The 22,707-nt window shown below is 44.4% G+C and overlaps 1 protein-coding gene across 1 annotated transcript; it reads right to left on the bottom strand.

Annotated features, from left to right (window-relative positions):
• Positions 1–20,178: 20,178 nt before the first annotated feature.
• Positions 20,179–21,360, bottom strand: IER5 (immediate early response 5). The gene has a single exon (XM_053469327.1). The coding sequence runs from the start codon at positions 21,220–21,222 to the stop codon at positions 20,353–20,355; it is 870 nt and encodes a 289-aa protein (XP_053325302.1). The 5' UTR covers positions 21,223–21,360; the 3' UTR covers positions 20,179–20,352.
• Between the last annotated feature and the right edge of the window lie 1,347 nt (positions 21,361–22,707).

Genomic DNA, 22,707 nt, shown 5'->3' with positions numbered 1-22,707 from the left:
TCTTCTGTTAGACTCATTCACAGCCGTATCCTTTGTGTCTGAGTTCTGGCTGCAATTTATTTGGTTTCAATTTTAACCCTACAGAAAAAAATCCAGCTCCTCCTTTATTGGCTGTGTCCTCCCTTCCTTCCTTCATTACCTGTTTCCTGTCTGTTCTGGCAGCCCACATGTGTTTCTTTGCCGCAGCCTTCTCCTCCCAGCAAGGTTTTCTGGGGTCATGTATTCCCACCCTGATCTTTCGACTAACAGGGAAGGTTGAAAAGAGAATAAAGAAAGGTTTATATTAACCCCCATTTCGTTCCCAAAGAGGCCTCTTTCCCGCAGGTCCTTCTTCTGACTAAGACTAAGGCTTCACATCATAGAGCTGAATGACTCTGGTGTGAAAATGTGGTCCAGCTCAACACAAACCGACTGGATAAATAAATACTGCTGGATATATTTTTCACTGAATTCAAAAACTACTGAAATACTCAGATGTGGCCACAAGCTTTTTTCATATGTTGTAGGAAACTCATTGTGTTTATTGCAGCTGACCTTCCCATGGCTTTAACCTGGACCTCTTCAGTTGTCAAACACAAACCATACATCCAGGTTCGTGTTGGTTTCTAGATTTGTTTTTCTGTGGTCATTCATTCCATGCAGCTTTAAATACATAGTTCATTCCTCATAATAAATAGGTTTTACTTAAAACATAAAACATTATGAAATATTAAAACAAAACAAATTTTCCAGTTGTAATCTATTTCAACCTTTATTTAAATAGTATTTATTTCATTGATTCATCCCCATGAATCCTGAAGTACCTTGCTACCTGTCGTTGCTTGAGGAAGGTGAACAGGTGCTCCAAAGTGGTAGAGACACAGTGGATACCAGGTCCCTAGTATTCTTCTTTTTTCTCTCCTTGGCCAAAATGCACAGGCCACCCCCACACACAAAAACAAGTCTTCAGGGTCCCCAGATCCACAGTGGCTTTTTCCAGTGAAAAACTCTGTGTTTCAACATCAAATCAACGTTAGACGTGCACAAAAACAAACTAAGAAGCATGTGAAATGAGTGAAGGTACCTATGGCTGGTGTCATTAAGATTCTCCCCTGCCTACAAGCCATAGGCTAGGGCAATTTAAGTGAGGAGTGGTCATTAAGATCATTAAAAAATGAGCATTGGAGGGTCCGATGTCTTTTATAGTGAGCTTACCAACCAAGCTTGGTAAAGCCTTTGGCCTTCAGGCCAGAGGACCAAATTGTTCCTCCCGCACAGGTACTTACTTTATCTTAGCCAAAAGGCAGGAAAACCATTTATATTTTTGATTATGATAATGACTATTATTTATTAACATTTATTGATACATTACTTGATTGCAGGAGGTACACCTTATAATCTGCTTCCCAATGTTATGCTTACAGTTATACCTGGGAACTCTTCGGGTTTTGCCCAGAGACTCCTGGAGAAGCGCATGCCTGAATCCTCTGGGTGGCGGGAGCAGGGTCCTGCATGCCGCACTCCCCGCCCATTTTCCCCCTTAATGAGGGGTGTGTCCCATGTACATCAGCGGGAATGGCCCGTGACATCAGCAGGAACGTTAGTGGGACTAACGTTAGTGGGGCTGCTCACGACATCAGTGGCACCACCCACTGACATCAGCGGGTAGTCCTGGCTGCGTACCGCAAGGACGCAGAATATAAACACTTTATTTAAGGCAATGCTATATATTTTTATTTAGGTCCCACATGTCTATTCATTCACAGGGGCTGGCATTTTCCCAAGGGTCCCATATGCGTCTCTTGCAATACTTACCAGCTTCTCACCCTTATTACTTACTTCTTACTGTCTACATGATGATGCAATACCCATTAATGCAACAGCACAGATCTGGAGTCGCGTTCATTCTGGGTTTATTTTCTAACCCGCAGACGGTGCAGACTCTGTGATCCGCAGCATAAATTATGTCAAACCCTGCAGCCAGATGTCAGTGCTATTTACATAATATATTTGCTGCTGCACATTCTTTATCTTGGGAAGATAAAATTACATACAGACATACCCCGCTTTAAGGACATTCACCTTAAAGACACTCGCGAGTAAGGACATAGTTTCAGCACAACCATTCCCACTTACATACGCTCACTTCATGAGAACAGATATATGTTTTACATTCATGCTCTGTACCCCATTGTGTGTACGTTAATGTGGGGTATGTCTGTATACAGTTGATCCCATAGGTGGCATATTGTGGATCCCATAGGTGGTGGTGCTACTATAGAAACAGATTATGGAGCTGGGCTCCAATCACAGCATCAGGGGGACACAATTTGAGTACGATTTTACATAACGTTACAACACAAATGATTTTATATACCCAGCACAAACCAGATAAATCACTACGAGGGCACACCCAGTGTCATCATCTAATGTAAAACTGGCTACTTCCACAAATCTTTGTTACATTATGAGGCAGTCACATTATGAGGGAAATCCAGCCGTGTGTGAAGGCCTGCATACAAGGTTTATGCCAGTGAGGGTGGTAGATAAAGGGAACAGCCTCCTATCAGACGTGGTAGAGGCTAATACAGTGAGAAGAATTAAACATGTGCGGGATAGACATAAAGCTATCCTGAATCTAAGAGAAGACAAAGACTGATTAAGGTCTAAGTCTCTACATCAGTTAAAATGGGCAGATTAGGTTGGCTGTAAGACATGGAAAGGCATCTAAATTGAAGGACAGAGCATGAAGATACTATGGCGGCTGTGCCAGTTACAAGGAAGATCAGAGATCTCAACTGGCCTATCGAGAAGCAGAGCACCAGGGAGCCTGATCGCCCAATAGGGAGTTCTGCCCCAGTTTTGCAGCTTGGGGTTGCCACCTGGTTGGCCTAGGCCAGAATACACCATGATGACATCACAATGATCATACCTGGAAACATTCTAAATTAGCTGATCCCAAGATTCATGAAGTATTCACCCTTTAATAGTCTATAACTTAGTAGTCATAAACTATTGTTTATTTCCTGTGTTGATTTCCTGGCAACCAAACAGTTTTAACAAAAATCCTTAATTACTTACCAAAAAGTAATGATATCCTGAATCAAATGCATGTTTTCAAGCAAAGATTTTGTGATATACTTGTATGAAAACCATGAGATGTCATTAGATCAGAATACAATATAAACAAAGCAACTCCAGACTATGTGACCCTGATAATTTTCCCATTCACTCTTAGGCTCGTGTATAAATTAATAGAGTCCCCATATATGGGTATAATATAGCTGCCAACCGTCTCGATAAACAGGCTTCAGCAGCAAATGTCCCTTTTTTTGAAAAGTGGCTGCAGTATTTGCATCCACAGATCCGGCACTGCAATGCACAAATGGGGATGAATGGGCCTTATTTGGGCAAAATCATGATGTCATACAGACCCTGAGGTGTGAACTGAGCCTATATACCCTGGTCATAACATTATATACTACACAATAGATAGATAGATAGATAGATAGATAGATGATAGACAGATAGATAGATAGATAGATAGATAGATAGATAGATAGATAGATAGATAGATACAAAAATCATTTACTAGATTTCGCAATCTAGCTACCATAGCCTGTTTAAACACAGAGGCAGCAGACTGAGAATGTATGCATATGTTTATGAAGTGTAATAATTTTGGGTGGAACGGAAAATACTAAAATTGAAGGAATGTGTTTCAGAAGGAATGAAGGGCTTACACTGGATCTCTGCCTATAGACCTATAGTCTCCTAATCCAGCTCTGCATGGAATGAGGGAGGTACTGGGAATCCTGCCAAAAGGAAAAAATATCGACCACCTAGCCAGACTGCAAACAGATGTGGTATTCCATCAGGACACGCATGTCGACTAGCAGACAGCAAACAAAAACAATAAATGCCTTACAAAGATTGGCTGAACTCCCCTAAACGGCTATGAGACTGTGAATGCGGGTGAACAAAGGAGATATTACTTTTTATAGATAGACTTGCAATATCATTTTGCAGGGAAAAACATGATTCCTGCTTTTGAAGACAGACAGAGTAGGATTTTGTTCAGCATGCTTGCGAGTAATAAGATAACAGCTATAGTGTAGATATGGAGAAACAAAATACTAAAAATGTATCACTCAGAAGCCTTGCGCATACACTAAATGACCAAAAGTATGTGGACACCTGACCATCAGATCTACATGAGCTTGTTAGACATTATTATTATTTATTGTTTTATATAGCGCCATCAAATTGCGTAGCGCTGTACAATGGCTATCCCATATGGAGTTACACCCCCCCCCCATGCTTTAATAGCTTCCAGTTTTCTGGGAAGGCTTTCACCAAGATTTTGAAGTATGTCTGTGGGAATATGTGCCTGTTCATCCAAAGAGAGCTTCAAAATCAGCATTCCAGTTCATCCCAAACGTGTTCGATGGGGTTGAGGTCTTTATGCACCTTGCTTTCTGCAACAGGGCAAAGTCATGCTGGAATAGAAAAGGACCTTCCCACAACTGTTCCCACAAAGTTGGAAGCATAGCATTGTCCCAAATGTTTCGGGTTTTTGTTAGACTGTAGCATTAACATTAACTGGAAGTAAGGGGCCCAAGACCTGAAAAAAGCCCAAGACACTTATCCCTCCTCCACCAAACATTACAGTAGACATGCTCCAAATCCAGATTCATCCATCCGACCTCCAGGTGAAATGTGATTTATCAATCCAAACACTTTTCCAGAGACCTCTCTAGCCGATGCTTGTCATTGAGCATAGAAATCCTCAGCTTTTGTGTATCTGCTCAACCATGGAAACCCATTTCATGAAGCTCCAGATGCACGCAGCTTGTGTTGTTACCTCCAGAGGCAGTTTGGATGCTCCAGAGGCTCTGTGAGTGTGAGTGGCCTACCAGCTTCGTGGCTGAGCTGTTACTTCTAGATGCTTTAACTTAACAACAATATCATTTACAGTGTATGGGGGCAAACATGTCGCTAATGTATTTGTGGCAAAGGTGACATCCTATGACAGAGCCTGTTAGCTGAGCTCTTCATTAAGACTCCTTCTACTGCCAGTGTTTGTCTATGGAGATGGCTGTCTGTGTGCTTCATTTTATATACCTGTTAGCAATGGGTGCCACTGAATAAGAAGGGGGGCGCATATACTTTTGGTCATATAGTCTATAAAACAATGGGGTTGATGTCCACAAGAAGTGGTTTGCTGCACTACTTTCTTGTAGGTTTCAAACAGTTTGGTTGGTGGTGAAGGATGCCTGGAAGGGGATTCTACCCATCCCAGAAGAGAAAAGGTACGCAAATGTTCAAACACAGAGCTTTCCTCTGCTACAAATAGAGGCTCGTTGTACCAGGCTAAAAACCTGCTTTTAGAGTGCTGGAGGAAATGATATTTTTCCTTCCTGGACTCAGGTATGTGCGATGCACCCAAGTTTAAGCACAAGCCTAGCAGCAACTGTTGGGAACGCAAGCAAACTCCTAATTGCCAGGAAATGTGTCTCTGCGTCAGCGCGGGTTCTGAGGTCCTCAGATATTCAGCGAGCCGACTCCCTTATTGGCAAAACACACAGACTGTCTCTAAAAACACTCTGGGAAGCACAGATATTGGTAATTGCTGAGCTAGAGAGGAAAAAGTGCAATCAGTATCCATTTGTGTTACTGGGAGTGGAAAAGCAAAAAATAAATAGTATTCCCAGAACATGTTTTGTGGTTATGCATCGCTGGCTGTCTCTGGCTGTCTCTGCAATTAAGGCATTGGGCCACGATGATGTAATAATTACCATTAAACGTCACTGGCGAGCACAGACTCGTGATGTAATAGCCATATCCAATAACTATAGAACACGGACCTTTTAAATGCCCATTTATGTTCCAAGAAGCTTTAACCTTTAAAGTGCCAGAGAGATAAGCATTGATCTATCTTTCCAAGTGATGCGCCAAAGCATGCGGTGATCCTGGTGCGCAGGGTCTAAAATAATATAAAAACAAAACAGATGGGAGGAGAAAGGCGCTGTATGGCTGCGTGGTTAGCTGTATCTTCGGTTGAAAATAGAAGCTATGTTACTAGGGAGACAATTCAGCTGCTCTCCTTCAAAAGGAGGATTGGAGCAAGCCGCCCCCCCCCCCCCCTCAGAGTGCTGGCTCCTTCATTGACAGCCCAGCAGTTATCCTTCCCACCTCCAGGCAAACTCATCTGTTGTACACAGGTAACCATGACAGCTGGCCTCATAGCAACGAGATGACTGTCAACACAAGCTGGGCATTCCCTGGATACTTGCTACTGCAAATTTGCAGCCCACGTAACGACAATAGAGCAAACAGCCACGGTACCTACTGAGCTGAGAGGCGGTGTTAAAATAGTGAGCACGAGCTTGGCGGACAATTTTTCCTCCATTCCACTATAGGGGGCCATGTCTACTCAGCGCCGTTCACTTACAAAACACCATTCTTAATCGATACACATGAAAGTGCTGTCTTCAGGATCAAAAATCCCCAGTAAAAAAAATGCCCTTTTCCTTTTGTTACATTATAGTCATTACTCACAAAATTTCTCCCAATGGGGTTGTTTTGTTGTGGGCTTTATGAATCAAAACTCAACAGACGGTTCGTCTTTGGAATAACTCCCATCATCCTCAGGCTTTCTGGTGACTGAGACGCTAACCATGCTCACGGCTGTAAACACAAGATCATTCTACTTCTGCTTGGATGTGTTTCAGCCCCTTGGTACAGAACTGCTAAATGCATTACCACTTCATAAATAACTGATAATAATTAATAATAGATGATCCATGATGTCATCTACTCTTACTTGGAGTGTGTCATTGTAGCCTGTAGTTTCCATTTGTAGTTAGCGGTGTGATTTGCTGTCCATTAAATAGGGGAATATACAGCATCTTGCTGGAGACAAATAAGGCTGCAGGTTTCCATCCATCATACATTTCCTTATCGTACCAATTTTTGTTCCTGCCTGGAGAATTTCAGTGACCTGGCAAGGAGGGGGTTGGCTTTGGTTCACTGCCCCTCTCTACATGAATGAAGATGAGCTTAGCTCTGTTTTCTACTCTGGTTGTATCAGCTCCGTAAACACCTGGTTTGTTGTGGTACATTAATACATTTGTGCCTATTAAACATAGCTTGGGCCCTTTCGGGTCTGACCGGGAGTCTCTGGGTGAAGCGTTGGTTCTCTGGGTCACTCCCCGTGTTCTCCGGGGCAGGGGAGCAGCATTTAGCCATTTGCCGAATTTTCCTCCCTCTCCCAACCCATTTACTTCTTGGGGCTAGCTCTGCCTTGCGAGAAGCTAGCCCTGGTCCTCCCAACAAGCCTCTCCCACGGCCTAGGCCTGTCCTTATGTGTGGCTAGCCTCGTCCCCCTAGAGGGAGAGCAATCTGATCTCTGAAGTTCTCAGGTATATAATACGGGGACAAGCAATGGACTATAATTCTCAAAATGCTTGGCCAGCCTCTTGTCTGGCTGAGAGTCATGGAAGACGTAGCCTACAACTATAGCAGTAGATGTAATAAGCTTGAGTATTTCCTCCTTACCTGTTAACTTCATGTTTACCCATTGTACAGTGCTGTGGAACATGATGGCGCTATATAACACAATAAATAATATTAATAGAGGAAGTCCTCTGGCAAGTTCCAAGTTTATCCCATGGAATGATAAGGGTTCTAAAACGTAATATTTTACAGTACAAACATACATTAAGAGGAGAGGGGGCAAGTGGTGACCGTGATGCCCCATTGCCCTGCCTCCACAGAGTCCACCTCTGCAGGATCATATAAAACGCGCATGTACTAGGATAAAATGTCCGTAATTTTTAGTGTGCAGGGGAACATTTCTCTGGCAGCTGTTAATGGCAGAGTGCAATGACTGGTGAAAATGCGGCTACGTTTCGTCGCCCCAAAACAGGTGCAGATGTTATCGCTCAGTGTCACCATCTTGGTTGGCTGAATGATTACTTGTCATACGATCACGAAATGCCGCTGCAAGACCTTATTGCTAGTTCAAGGAAGTGAAGGAAACTCATCCATCAAATTCCAAATGTTCATTCACAACAGGGATTTGTGATTCCCCCGATCTGCTGATACCAGCATAAGAAAAAAGGTATTAGCTGGTTGGGTGCCTCGCGATGTAGTCATCATGTCTCTGGGGTTATTTCTAGAGAGGTCTCAGCATTTAGCATTTATCCCATAGCTCCAAATGCTCTTTGCTGCTCAGGGACATTGTCCCCACATTCTCAACATGGGCATCATTGCATCACACTTTATCAGACAAAGAGATGCCCCCTATGAGGGCATGACGCACCAGGTGGACCATACCACCAAATGGGCAGTACTGTGAAAGTCTGGGCGGTTTTTGTGCGCTTTGATTGGGAAAAAGATATCTTTGTTATTCAAAAGAAAACTAATAATAATGATATGTATCTAATTGGAATTACCAGCCTTTATACGAACTTCTGTCGTGGCTCCAGTACTGCCCACTAGGACGTGATGGTGTATTAAAGAAGTTGTGTCGATTTATTCAGGATAGATACCTTATGATTTCATGCTCAGGAACATTATGCAGTAATTAACTTTATATAGCGTGGAAGGTTAAAAGGTAAGAAAGTGAAATAGGACATGAAGAAGAAACTAATAATCACCAGCAGCATGAAAAATCTGTGCAAACATAGAAATTACAAGATTAATTAATCACATCAAGTCCTATGAGATCCTCGCTGTATTTAATTAATTATCTTACCTGCAGGTGTGCTAAAATTCTGCAGATTGGAATTCACAGAATTATGGGATTCAGAGGCACTTGGTGTAAATTAAAATCGGTATGTGATATCAGGGGCCGGAGTTATACGTGGACGGGGTAAAGCGGGTGAATAACAGGACATTCATGCGCTGACTTAATAAGGTCTGAATGTGAATGAGACTTCACCATCGCTTTAACCATCGCTTGGAATGCTGCCAAAGAGAAGGAATCCAGTAATTTGATCATAAATATTTAATCCAAGCTAGACTTGCGTATAGGAACGACCATAAATATCCAGATGAATTGTCTTTAAATGTAAATTGTGCGTATCAGACCTCCCAACATCTCAAATGGCCAAAGCATCACATTTGATTTTACGGGGCGAGAGCTCGGAGCGGTCACGAGGAGATTACTTAGACTTTTTTGGGTGACTTCATGATCTGTTGATCCTCATGAATGTGTCCTTTCAAAAGAGGGACACTTGGCCCCAGGCCTGGACTCTACATCAAGTGCTTTCTCTCACTAATATTTTCATAATTAGAAAAATGGGTATAAGCTAGACAAAATAGAGTGTTTCTTCAAACTGAAACAGAAAAAATGTGAAGTTACATAAGCTTTCGGGACCTCAGGGGTCTCTTTTTCAGATGGCAAGCTTATGTAACTACAAAAAAAAACTTTTACATTACTATGGACACGAGAAGACTACATCTGCATGCAGTGGGCGTTTTATTGAGGTTCGTATGCCGTAGTAATCTCTCCCAATTGTATAACACGCTTAGAGGTGTTTTTGAGCCACTAGGCATCTGGTTCCCACATGTTATACCTAAAAGTTACATTTTTGTCATTCCATGAATTTCAGTAGATTAACAGCGCTGAAATGTTATGTATTATACAGATAAAAAATGTTTAAAAGATTAGATTGTCAGGATTAATGCAATACGGGGAACTGGGGCCATGTGTGTCTCGGGGGGGCAGTGGGCAAGAGGGGGCACTTGCTGGCAGATGTTAAACAGCGGTAACACAGGACAAGTGACAGTATCAGACTAAATAAAACCAAAGAGAAAATGTCTGAATGGGTGGGCCTGACAGACAGCGGCAGGGTCTGCCGACGCTAGTAATTCCACGAACCCTTTGAGCTCCAGAGGTATTGCTGTGCGTTGCAGAGCGATGTGCCACACATAGGGCTAATTGACTTGACTCTGACGTTCAGGGCATGAATGTGGCCCATGCCAAATATCCGACGAACGCCCTCCGCTAACAGATTACAAGGCTGTTGGATCAAAATGGATTGCAAGCTCTGTTTTAGCTCCCTCCATTGGGGGTTATAAACAAGCCAAAAGTGTGTGAGTGGGGGGGGGGCATCAGAGAAAAGATAAGGGGAAATTACTCCATTGACTTCTCTGTTTTCCATACTTACTAACTTTAGGCAGCGTTTACACTGACTTGTTCCTGACTTGTACACTGACATAGATCCTTCATGCAGTTTCTCTCGGTAAACGCTGTCTATACATCTGTCCAATTCCTTTTTTCCACCATATGTAAAATGGTTGGGGTGTCATCTGTTGATTTTATTATTATTTCCCTATGCCCCAATACGTACTTGGAATGTAGCCCTAGGGGTCTGATATACGGCCATGCCAATAATCCGAGTGTAACAGCTATGAATGTAAAAAACAGCTATTTGCATTAATCAAACAGGGGGTGCATTTTGTAATAAAAGTTTTGAACCTGCACCTTGCGTGGCTTTAGGCACCCTGGGCACTTCTCTAGACATCTGATTACATTACGATTTTAAAAGCTGCTGAATGAATAAGCAGCCAATCAGGAAGAGTGAGGTCAGCTGCATGCTGGGATACATCATATTCTTCCTAGTAGAGACAGGAAATGCAAATATAAATAGTATACAGCAAATATATTAAAAACTGTCATAAGAAAACGCAAAAAAAGGCAACGGAACATATAGACAGTTTTTGATGATCTGTAGTTAATGGCTCTAAAGCCACGTTAATTGTATAGGTTAAAAACAGAGACTTCCGCAAATTAAAGCGTTCTACGTATGTAAAGGTGTCTGGCCGGTGAATCCCATCATTTTCTCTGGTGTTGATGTGATTTTATTGCGTAACATGTCTCCATGCTCCTCAGTATCTCAAATGGACAAAGAGAAGCACTTGTGCTTTAGGGGTTGTTGTTGGAGTCGTTGACGGCCCAAAGAAGGACATTTGGAAGGCAGGGCCAGACTGGCGATGATCAAATGGCCCTGGTACTTTAAGGCTTATGGCCACCTGATGATGTAAGTGTGAAAGATGGTTGGGTCGCAGCCATCTTATCCAGCCGTGGTAGCACATCACAGTGTGTGGCACTGTCTGGATGATCTGCTGGTTGGAAGATATCCGTCTGCCTACTGTACCAGCCATAACATTCCATGGTTTGATCTCGGTGGATGTGCTGCAAGGGTGACCCAAATGATTAAAGACACAGTGATCTAACGTAGAGACTCTGGACCATCTGCCCAACCAACACTGCACAAAAAAATGATCCTGCTTCTCTAGCACAGGACTCGACTAGACGCAATTGACTGATTTAGTAAATCATCACATGGCCCATGGCAGCAATAAGGCACCTGACAGCCATACATTCTCCTTCTATGATTGAGTGCAGATGGGTCATGCTTTAATGCTTCTGGTGCCTATCTCTTCTCCCTTGTGTCACATTCACACACTGGTCCCTTGTAAATCAGCTCAGGGATCTCAGAATCTAATTCTGTAATATGCCATTTCACCTCCTATGATAACAGATGACTCCACGACGTAAGATAGGAGGGGGTCATAGTTACACTGAATGGCTGATATTCTGCATTAGAGCACAGACACGTTATCTTGAGCCTTGTTCTGCATTTATTAGGACGGAGAACTAGAGCTCTTACAAATGTGTTATCATGAGCTGGTTGGCAACCTTTTTGAAAAATCAAGTCAATCAAGATACTATGTATCATACTTAAGTGGTGTACACATACAGTCAGGACAGGAAAATCAGGCCAAGTTGAAATATTTGCTCCAGGCAGAAAGTCAGAAGAAGGGTTGAAGTCAATCATCATTCTCTTCCACACACACGCCTGGTTTTAACCGGTGAATCGTCAGTAGGACCTTACAGTGCACAAGGTGAGGACCACAATACCTGAGAGCCTACACGGGATCTGTCCTCACAGCAGAATCCCACGTTGTGAAGGTGCCCGGGGATACTGGATATATCATAAATGTCATTGGACATATGTATATAACAGATCTCCCTGCTCTCCCCTACTAAACCACTGAAGCCAGGGTGCGGCAACGCCAATAGATACATCACTGCTTAGCTTCCATAATTTCAAATACAATATAAATAAACTGAAAATATAGGTCCTCGGATCATCAACAAAGACTCAACGCACACTGCCCAGATGTGTTTTCATCGACCCTCTTCCCATTCGTATTTGGTAAAAATAGCGGTAACCTACCTGCCATTTATGCTATTAGCAGAATATTGGCTATTATTAATAGTTGTCCTAGCTCTGTTATCTCAGCCCATCTGCTAGACAAACACTCTGACTCCTTATCATACCACCTGCGGTGAACAATAGAGCGGCTCGCTCCTAATCACCCAGCCTGACACTGAAATGGAAGACTTTGCCATAAGGAATCAGCTCAATGTGTGGTTGAGCAGCGAAAGCCATCTAACTTATCACATGACAGACCAACGGTGGCCTCCAGGTCTGCAGACAAGGGACGTTTATCGGAGCAAAATAAAGGCAATATTTTATAAGTATTTCACTGTATTTAACGCGCAAGGAGAAAATGTGTTAATCCATTGAACTTCCCATTTAAAGGGACTGATGCCGCATGGGGAGAATCCCATTTCTATATGTCCTACCACTATATACTGTATTTACCAGCTAAAAAGTATAATTACCTGCAGAGGTTGTGCCAGTTAAGAATAACAACAATATTGTGAGTCACGTGAAATACGGTTCGGAGAAACAGGCAGTCTCCGGGGACTATGACCCCAAACCTACAGGGTGCATGTTTCTCCCTCTGGGGCAGCAGTTCAGCAGGTAATTGTTAATGATTTACATGTTAGGAAACAATAATCTGAACAAATTAGTGTTGAAAAAAAAAATCTATAGCTGCAACTAGAAAAACAGTACGGTAGTTCGGTGCTCAGCTATTAACTAGTTGAAAAGGTTCAGATGGCTTTTACAGGGTTCTGCTGCTGCAGAATCTCATAAGGGATGAGACGAAGAGCTGGCAATCAGTTGGCCGTATGTACATCAGGTAGTATCATTATACAACAAAGGCAGGCAGCTGGTGCTGTGACGTTCAACTCCCAACATGCTCACAAAGAAACATGATGGCATACTTACCGGCATCTGCATTCTTGACACTAGGACACTTCATGATGTCATCATGAGACCTCCCAGTGGGCTGCTATGTGACATCACAACATGTACATGGAATGACCCCCATCTTATACAGTGCAGCACCTGATTTGGGGCATTATGCCTGCAAGGATTCCCAGCAATCCCTACTCAGGACACTGACCAAGACAGATGGCAGTCTGGACATAAGACGAGTTCTTGAGACTTTCTCAGCAAATGCAACACAATCGTCAATTGTTGGGAGAGGCAGTCCGCAGCGGCTGCCCCACCATACATTGCCTGCGCATGTTCACATATGTTTTGCAGCTGGAATACAGTGAACGCTTCCGAAAAATGTGGTTTACTATAGTCGAGGGCCAAAGAAGGGCTAAGAAATCTCACTGGTTTAGAGTATCCGTACAAACCGCTTGTATATTACCTAATGGGGTAGAGACACATACATTTTTGGTTTGACTCCGTTAGGGGGTAGAAGGGGTATATAACACGCTCTGTGCGCTTACATGGGATCTTTTTTGAGCCTGAAAAGGGTAACCGGGATTTATTCATTTATAGCGCTTTACAAATCTGCCCTGACATTTATCAAATGTTCAGACCCTACATTCACCTTCATATCATTCGTATAATATATAATATCATTTCACATGAAAACAGCATATTAAGCTTTTGGGACATGGATTCAAATTAGTCCGGATAGGATTCCTGATTCGGGCGGGCGGGCGGGCGAGTATCTATTAGCCACGCAGAGCATTTCCAGGCATTAGTGGCTAAAGTGCTAGTAAAACACTCCAGAAACCAAGGAGTTAATTGAGGCCTGTTTCCAGTTCCTGCAAGTTATTTGTCCTCCCCATTCATTGATGTGTGGGCTGACTGCCTTATCTCTCCAGGCTCTCTCACTCTGCTAAGTGTGACTCACCCTCTCTGTGTATTTCTGACACTCAGTAATCCTTCCATCTCCGCCACACAAACATGTTCCTTTTAACTCTTCGAGTGCAGATGTGTCTCGCATATTATTATTATTATTATTATTATCTAATATAAACAGAATTCTAGATCATATAATAATAATTATTATTTTAAGATATTCTTGCCAATAGCTTTGTATTAAAGTGCCATGAGGCTAGATCGGGAGCTCAGTCCCTGCCGTATCTGTATGTGTGAGCAGATCTTTGTTATGTATATGTTACCTTCCCTGTATTTCAATTACACAGCGCTGTAGAATATGTTAGAAAGAGTAATAATAATAATAATGATGTAGGATTATCAATTCTATAAAACGTCACCCTTTAGGATGTTCGTTGGCTTTTAAGGACAGAATAAATCCGTGTTCCAAGGTCCCAATATATGGTGGGTTCCACCACTTCTGCTGGGAGGCTTTTCCAGGCATCTGTCACTGCTCATTTTCACAACTGCCAACCTCAGATAATATCTTCATTTATTAATCTTTAAAAAAAAAAAAAATACTCCAACCCCCCCCCCCTTCATTTTTAGGCTGGAACCCATAGCACTTTCATTAGTTATTTTTGTCCCTTATTGTTGTCACGCGCACCTTCCTGTGTTTCAGTTTCTGCTTTCCGTAACCGAGGCTCTTATCTGGACATGTCTGAACCTGTTCTACCGCTTTTACCAAGTGAAACTTTGTTTGCGAAAGCAAAAGAAAAAAAAACATGTGGCTTAAAAGAGGAAAAATAAAAAAAAAAGAACCGCGAATCTGGGCTTCCCCGGGACTCACAATGAAAGCATTGATCGGCCGCGCTGAGCTCCAGCCTTGTCACCATGTCAGAGAAGGGACCAGCATTTTAGAATTTCCAAGACGTGCTATCGTCCCAGAGTGTGATTAGTCTGTTTTCATTATACGGCGGTTACAAAGTACTGTCCCTTTAAGAATTCTTGCCTTGTCACTATGTAACAGGCGCCGCTATGACTGTTTTGGTAAATACGCAGCCGAGCGAAGCCGAGTCTAAACACAGCCGAGCTGGAAGGAAATCTCTGGCAGTTGGATGTTTGGTCCAATTATGGAAACCGAGCCTTACATTCAAATATCAGGATTTAACCGTCATTTTCAGGAGAAAGAACCCAAAATGGTTAAATCTATTTGCACTCTTGTAGAACTTCACATACGTATCTAGAAACACAGAACTTGATGGCAGAGAAGAACCATTCGGCCCATCTAGTCTGCCTATCCTGCCCCGTGTTAAGACACAAACCTCAACCCACCAGTCGCAGTGCCCATCCCATACATTCCCACACTCTACTTATTCTGCTGGGAGGCTGTTCTACTTATCTACCACCCTTTATCTTCACTGACTCCTAAACGACAGACCTGCTCCTTAATTCTACAAATATTTCTCAGCTTGTGACCTTTGGTTTTTGCATTTTACTTTACAGAAAGGGTGGTAGCTAAATGGAACAGCCTCCCGTCAGTGGTAGAGGCTATTACAGTAAGGGAATGTAAACAAGCTATCCTGAATCTGACAAGACCAAGGACCGATTAAGATCTAAGTCTTTGCATCAGGAAGAACCGGACTAGACAGGCCGAACGGTTCTTATCTGCCGTCAGATTCTGTTCTGCGTACAGCAGAGAATTGCTACATTCTAACTATAATGATAAATTAAGTTGACCACTAAATTTCTCAGTCGTCCTTGGCTGAAATAGTTTTAAGCCTTTTCCCTGTCATCAGTCCTTCCGCTCTGTACGGAATATTTATGGTAAATAAACTATATGTTGAAAAGATGAGCTACTCCGCTTTAACAACGTTCCTACAGAAAGCTGCGCAGTAAAGCGTTGCTTCTGGATCCGTAACATCTCACAGCTCTATCTGCGTGACTACAGGCGGCGACTATCTCACCAATGCCCAGACATGTCCGCCCTGCACGTTTAGAGACTACGTAAGGACGAGGTGTCGGATCTCTGCCGTGAACCCTGCGTTGCTCCTGTTAAGTCTCGAGAAAGGAACGTTGACAGCTACCGCCATCACGCTTTATAAGGCGCATCAGGAGCGGGGTTTGGCCAGCTGTACCCACTTAGAGGGTTTGCCCAAGGGATGTTTCCATGTAACACGCTTGGTTCTCCAAATCTGCCCTAAAAACCAGATGCTTCCAAATGCCTGGACTGGGACCTTCCGGCCGCCCATAATCCCAATCAGAAAGAACACTTCCAACGTGGATCTCGGTTACAACCACCTCCCATCTAGGCTTCTTGAAAGGGGTTAATGTCTTCCAAATAGGACAATGCACTTCCCTCCTCCCCTTCCTTCCACATCTTCCTAAAGAGGCCAGGATGTGAGGCTGCCTCCCCCCACCTTCCCTCAGGAGAATGGTTGGGCAAGGAATGCGGCCGGCTCTTCTAACTCGCCGGATTCCAGAGCTGTGAGGCAGACGAGAAAGGAGAGGGGGAGGGAAGGCGAGGCCGGTATTCCTGTCATGTGACTGTATGGAAAAGCTCGGAGAAAGAACAGAACCCCGTCTGAGGAACCCACCCAGTCTCCTCCGGGAGGCCAGCAGTGCTTTGCTGGCAGCCACTCACAAACTTGTCGACACTCACTTCATGCGCGCCTATACCCTAAAGACAAGCGCGAAGGCATTCTGCACATTTAATACGATTTCCAAAAAATCTGGATGGCAGGTTGGGGTTTGGAATTTTTAGACCTTAAAATTTAAAGCACAGCCTGGAGTTCTGGAAAATATAAATAGCAGCGACGTTCCGGTCATCTAACGTATTCGAATGGGGCTACCATTTACTACAGGAACATCCATAAAATAAACATTCAGTTATATTGTTCTTGGCAGGAACAGCATTGAGATTCCTCTCTCTACTGGGAGCAGACTTGAGTTTTTTCCAAGTTTGTGGACCTCGGTGGGAAAGTGTCTCCTACAAACACCAGCGAGGGGAGGCAGCTTTAGGCTTCAGAGGTCAGGCCGGTTATTCCGCAAAGCGACTACCATTTTTGGATACAGCTTTTGTCGGTGGACACACACCCGCTGCTAAAAACAGCCCCTGTCTGGTTCACTAACTCAAATTTTGGGGCCAGAAGAAGTAAAATAGGAAACTCAAGAGCAGAATAATAGAGTAATTCACCATCTGAAACAGACACAAGCGGTTCATTGTTATCACAGAGTCGGTGTGATATTACAAGCGAAGCGTTGCTCATTCACTGTGGCACCCAAAGCGTGCTACGGGCAAGACGTGCAAGCTGCACTTATTTTCACTAGGATAAGTGATTTTTACGTCTTCTCACATACGTCCTAAGAGGTCATTAGCGTGCGAGAAGAGGGCTTCTTGTGCTGTAAGCCTGTATATGTTACCGCTATCACAAAAGCTTCCAACTTAAACTCGCCTCCCTGTATTAGCGCCATACAATCTGACAAGGCTTTATAAACGTAATGCGGCTCTTTCCCTGAGAAAAGTATTCTTTGCGGCGTAAGAATTTCCCATATAAAGCTGTATTTATACAGTGGGGTCATTTATAGCATTACTGGAAACCCACGCAAGCGATCACTGGAAAGCACACGCATCGCTTTAAGGATACTGACCTAATACCGTTTGGCACGTTACGTTACCTAAAATCAACAAACCCCACAGCGTTGCAAGCCAGAATCTAAACAAGGAACCGTTGGTAGCTAAAACACCGGCGGTCATGCGCAACAGGAATTCTTGCCAGAACGGCACTCACACGTACACACAGAAAGCAGGTCATGTGGAAATTCCCTGCAACTGACTTCACATTTCTGTATAAGCACATCCCACTCGGTGCAGAATACTTCAACGCGTCCGTGTTTAGAAGTATTATACACACAAAGCCCTTTTTATACGTGGAGATCAAAGGCAACCGGATAAAGCACACGATCCACATAAACACGAAAGGCGATATATCAACCGTATATGCCTGAGACGTGTATTCTGCACACACCACCCTCAGCGTCAAGTAGACATTTTTCAACCGGGTTGATGTTTCCTTCTCTGTTGGCCTCTCCGGCGAGGTGTTTTAAGACCCAGGTTACTCATTAACCCCTCGGGCAACAGGGGAAGGGCCAAGAACAAGTCTCCCCACACCGGCCAAAGATCACTGAGCTGCTGATCGCAGCTGTAGGAGGCACAGGCCAGGAGGTTCATTCATTGTAACAGCTTTAAGAAAGGACTTTATCTCGTACTTTATCAACGAGATGGTAGGAAGTGACACAAGCTGCTCAAACACTGTCTGGCGTGTGTCTAGCATTAAAAGAAATTCTACATGTCATCCATATAGCGTGAAGGTTGGACATCTTACCCAATGATGAGTGTAAACACCAGTATAGAGCGTTACCTGTAATACCCCATCATACTGGAAACATGGTAAAGGCATGTTTAGTTACCGTGTTTCCATCCAGGCTTCTCATATAGCTTATGTCTGAAATTCTGCTTCAAAATGGTAAGTGGTGGCAACGTGCCAGAGCCCTCGCTGGTTATCGTCTGCTCCACATTAGGACTTTGAACCAAGATCTCTACATATACATTACCCATGACACATACATTTTTTTAACGCAGCGAGTCTTATTTATATAGATTGTGTTCTGACTTTTAGAGTCTTCTGTCTCCCCCGCAGAAGACAAATCCTCTCCCACCCAATGAATAAGGACCAAGGACTGAAACGTCAAAATATTTAATACGTGTCAAACACGTAGAAATGTAATTTTATACAGAAATTCAAGGTACAGCATTGTGCATAAAAATACTGTAAACTGTTTTAATTACTTCAAGCCAGACAGACCCATCTTCTAAAACAAAGACAGGAAGGGATCCGGCAGCGTGAACAGAGCCGATGTATCAACACAAGCACCAAGTCTGACCAGAGCGTCCAAGAAATACATATACAACATACAGATTGCAGGGAGGTTTCAGCCTGCCCCGTGTACACAGAAAACACTTAACAGTTACGTCCCCATGCTTATAAAATGTAACCATGATGCACAATGAGCTGCTGAGAAGGCAGTACCAGGAATTACCTGTGCAGCAAGAAACAGAAAAAAAATGGATTTAGAATACAATTGAGGTATTTCAATTTTTGCTGCTGTGACAGATCAGCCGCTGATCCACGCGGAAAGCTGTGCCAGAGTCTGTGGCATCGCTGGCACCGGAGATTATACCAGAAGAAAGTAACAAGAAACTGTTACGGGTATATTTTCCTATTCGCACACCTTAGAGCAAGCGATTGGGATAAAAACATTTTTGCATCCAAAGCTATGTGATAAGCATGTATAATATTTTCTTTATAGGCACTTATACATAAAGTTAGCCTAGCCTTGCATACAGGTTGATCTGTAGTCTTGTAAACACTGTCCAACTATTAGAAACAAGTGATGCTGACAATTAGCAGCAATAAGCACACCTTCAAACAGCTTGGGAGGCCAAAATAAGAATTATACTCCAATGCTTGCAAAGGCTCAGGCCCTATGGCCGGGGCCCGGTGCAGATCTCACGGGAGAGAAGTCAATGCCCTTTAGTTATCTGGTAAGTTTCAAGTCAGGACATGAATCAGGAAGGAGTGGCTCTGAAAGCGTCTAGCAGGGCACCGGCACACAATGGGTGTGATAGCGTGAGCAGATGGGAACTTCCCTCCCCCTCCCTAAATGGGGAACTCCCCTTGCACGTGGTGACCAAAGGATATCGATGGGGGAAGGGGGGATTTTGATAAGGGGTTAACGAGGGCAGATGTAATGCCCCGAGAGGATACAATGCATACCAATTGCGACAATTACACTGTTTGGCTACCGGGTAAAAACTGGCTGATCGCCCTCCGAAGTAGGAAGGTGCGAGTCTGTAGCATTGCACCGCCGGTGCCAAGCGAGCCCCGGCACCCCTTTTGTCCCGGTGATGACCATATTAGTCGCTATCAGTGTCCGAGTCCCCAGTGGGAAGATCTTTAACCCTTCGTGGCAACCCCACTGAACGTGAAGGCAGGAACCTGGGTTTAAGGCCCCCCGGCTAAGTGCTTTAAGCAAAGATCCCAAGTGACTAACTCACAGATCCAACAAGAAAAACCAAAATACAAAGTTGGGAATAAAACATTTCTTTTCCACGCACAACAGGACACAGAAAAAATAAAACACAACACAAGAGTCTGGCTCCAGGTCAGCTCAACCCTGCATCACGATCCATTAACTATAGAACATTATCCAGAAGCATTGCTCTGTGGCCCCGAGTCTCTGGGGCTTTAGTTCAGTCTGTTCAGAAAGCCTCAATGGCCGTGCTCCAGGGGGTGATGCTGGGGCTGATCGCCCTCTCGCTGCAGCCCTGTCCAGAGGGGGCAGCGGAGTCCCGCTCTTGTACCTCCTGTCCGGGCGCCTCGTTCTCCTCTGAACCGGCTTCCTTAGTGAGAAGTCCCGAAAAACTGGTGCCGAAGATACTGATGAGATTTGCCACATTCTCGGTCTCCATCTCCTCCTCAGCCTCCTCTCCGGGTTCCGGCACCTCTTGCTCTCTCTGTTCCCGTCGTGCTCGCTTCATGGCGGGACCGTCTGCTGTGCTGTCTCCGCTCCGCTTCCTACAGCAGGAATTGGGGGGATCTTGGTGGCTGGAATCGGATTCCCGGCTTTGGCAGTAGTCGTTGCTGGAGTGGGATTCCGGGCAAACGCGACACGGTTCAGGAAGCGTGCAGCAGCCAGCGTGGCTCTGGCAGGAGCAACACGGGGGTCCCCGGGAGTGAGCAGGCTCCTCTGGCGGGCAGGAGCAGGGGGCGGGTGAGCATGTCCGTGCCTCCCTAACCGTGCTGGACTCCTCTTCCTGAGCCGCCAGCCCGGGGCAGGAGCATTCATCACCACCCCTGCAGGGCTGCGGTGTCGGCGGGCTCTGGTACACGGCGTAATCCTGCTGCAACTCCTCTGAACTCTGGCTCAGGTAGACCTGCTGGGCGCTCCGCAGCACCAGGGACACCATGAGGTTCTTGTGCAGCTTGATTCCTCCACGCTGCACCCGCGAATGGTAAATCTTACCCAGCGAGATACTGACAATGCGGTGAGCCTCAAGGCGGAAGCCCAGTCCGGGACTCGGCTCGCAGCATTCAGGCTGACAGGCGGGTTCGGTTTCCTCTCGGAGCATTGTGAATTCGCGGTGCGTGTACGCTACGGGACCAGGTGCGGTGTCTCTGCCCAGCGTTGCGGCTCTCAGGCGTCGATGTTGTCTGTTATTAGATCCAAAAATCGTTGTGTTAACGTTACGCACGCCTCCCCAGCCGGATCGCACCGCCAAGTAAGCGCGGGCGCGCGCTGGTCCCAAGCTTATATAACTGGCGCGTCACAGCCAACTGACCAACCACATCGCTCCCTCAATTTTTCCACCCTCTTCCGTGCCAGCGAACATTTTCTCCTTCACGTGATAACCAGCCAATGGGCGGCCACAAAATCGGACCACCTAGATTTGAACGTTGCCCCGCGTAGAAACCGTTAAAGCGGCAATCCGCACGTATTGGTGGACTATTTCCTACTCTGGATACATGTAAATATATACGACGAACATTAACGCTTTTAACGCCTCTTATATACGTTTACAGTTTACCTTGGTTTTTACACTACCGCACAATGATTTCACCATATCCGCGCTGCAGAATTATTCGGTAAGTAAATAAAGTAAAGAGTGTCGTAATAAAGGAAAACCCCAAGGAACAGTGACATTATAAAAACAAGGTCGCGACGTTGTAGCCATTTAACGCATTCCAAATGGTTATTCGTTTGTTACGTCATCCCCATTCTTGGCGGAACTATGGGAACGGACTCGGGCAGCGTTGCCGCTTTAAGAAGGCTTCTGTTTTGATCGTGTGTTGGTTCCCAGGCTGATGTAATGCTTCTGTAAGTTTCAGGCACGGTCACGTGATGTGTGTGAGGTCACAGGACGGCTGCTTTGTGTCTCTGCGCTCCACACACTCGGCATACACTGTGTGTTTACAGCGTTTATCTCAGCACACAGCTGTCTCTACAATCAATGAGCGAAACTGATTACTCTACAATTAGACATATTTTGTATTAAAGCCTGATGTGCAATGCTTTTTAATATTATTAATTGCCTTATATAGTGCCATCACACCCCGTAGCGCTGTACAAAGGGTAACCAGGACATGACAAGCAGTATATAACATAACAATTTGGTAAGGAGGGGGCTGCTTAAACAAGTTTACATGTGATCAGTGCCCATGTAGGGGCCACAATTAAACCCCAAATCCTTATTTTCAGGGCTTGCATTTCCTGAAGGGGAATGCAGTCTCTTCTTTCCATCCCAGGTCAAAGCCCTGCATTAGGGGTGGATCTTTTGGTCTCTCCAAAGAAAAGGACCACTGGTCTCCAACCAAAAATTACATTTTAGGGATCCGGCTCCACTGTGGTCATTTTTAGTGTCATAAACCGTTTCAATAAAAAAAAAAAGGAATTAAAAATCACAAGTGCTCAGCGCAAAATAAAAACAGCGCAACACGAGTGGAAGACAAAGAAACCAAGTGAGCGGTTCAGGCCCCGGAGCTTGTGACGGATAAAACCAGTTCCTGGAAGGGTTTACAGATGTGACGGACAGCAAAGGACTCTGTGTACCCAAAAC

This window comes from Spea bombifrons, chromosome 6, assembly GCF_027358695.1.
Source record: "Spea bombifrons isolate aSpeBom1 chromosome 6, aSpeBom1.2.pri, whole genome shotgun sequence".
NCBI lineage: Eukaryota > Metazoa > Chordata > Amphibia > Anura > Pelobatidae > Spea > Spea bombifrons.
This window is presented reverse-complemented; position numbering and strand designations above follow the sequence as displayed.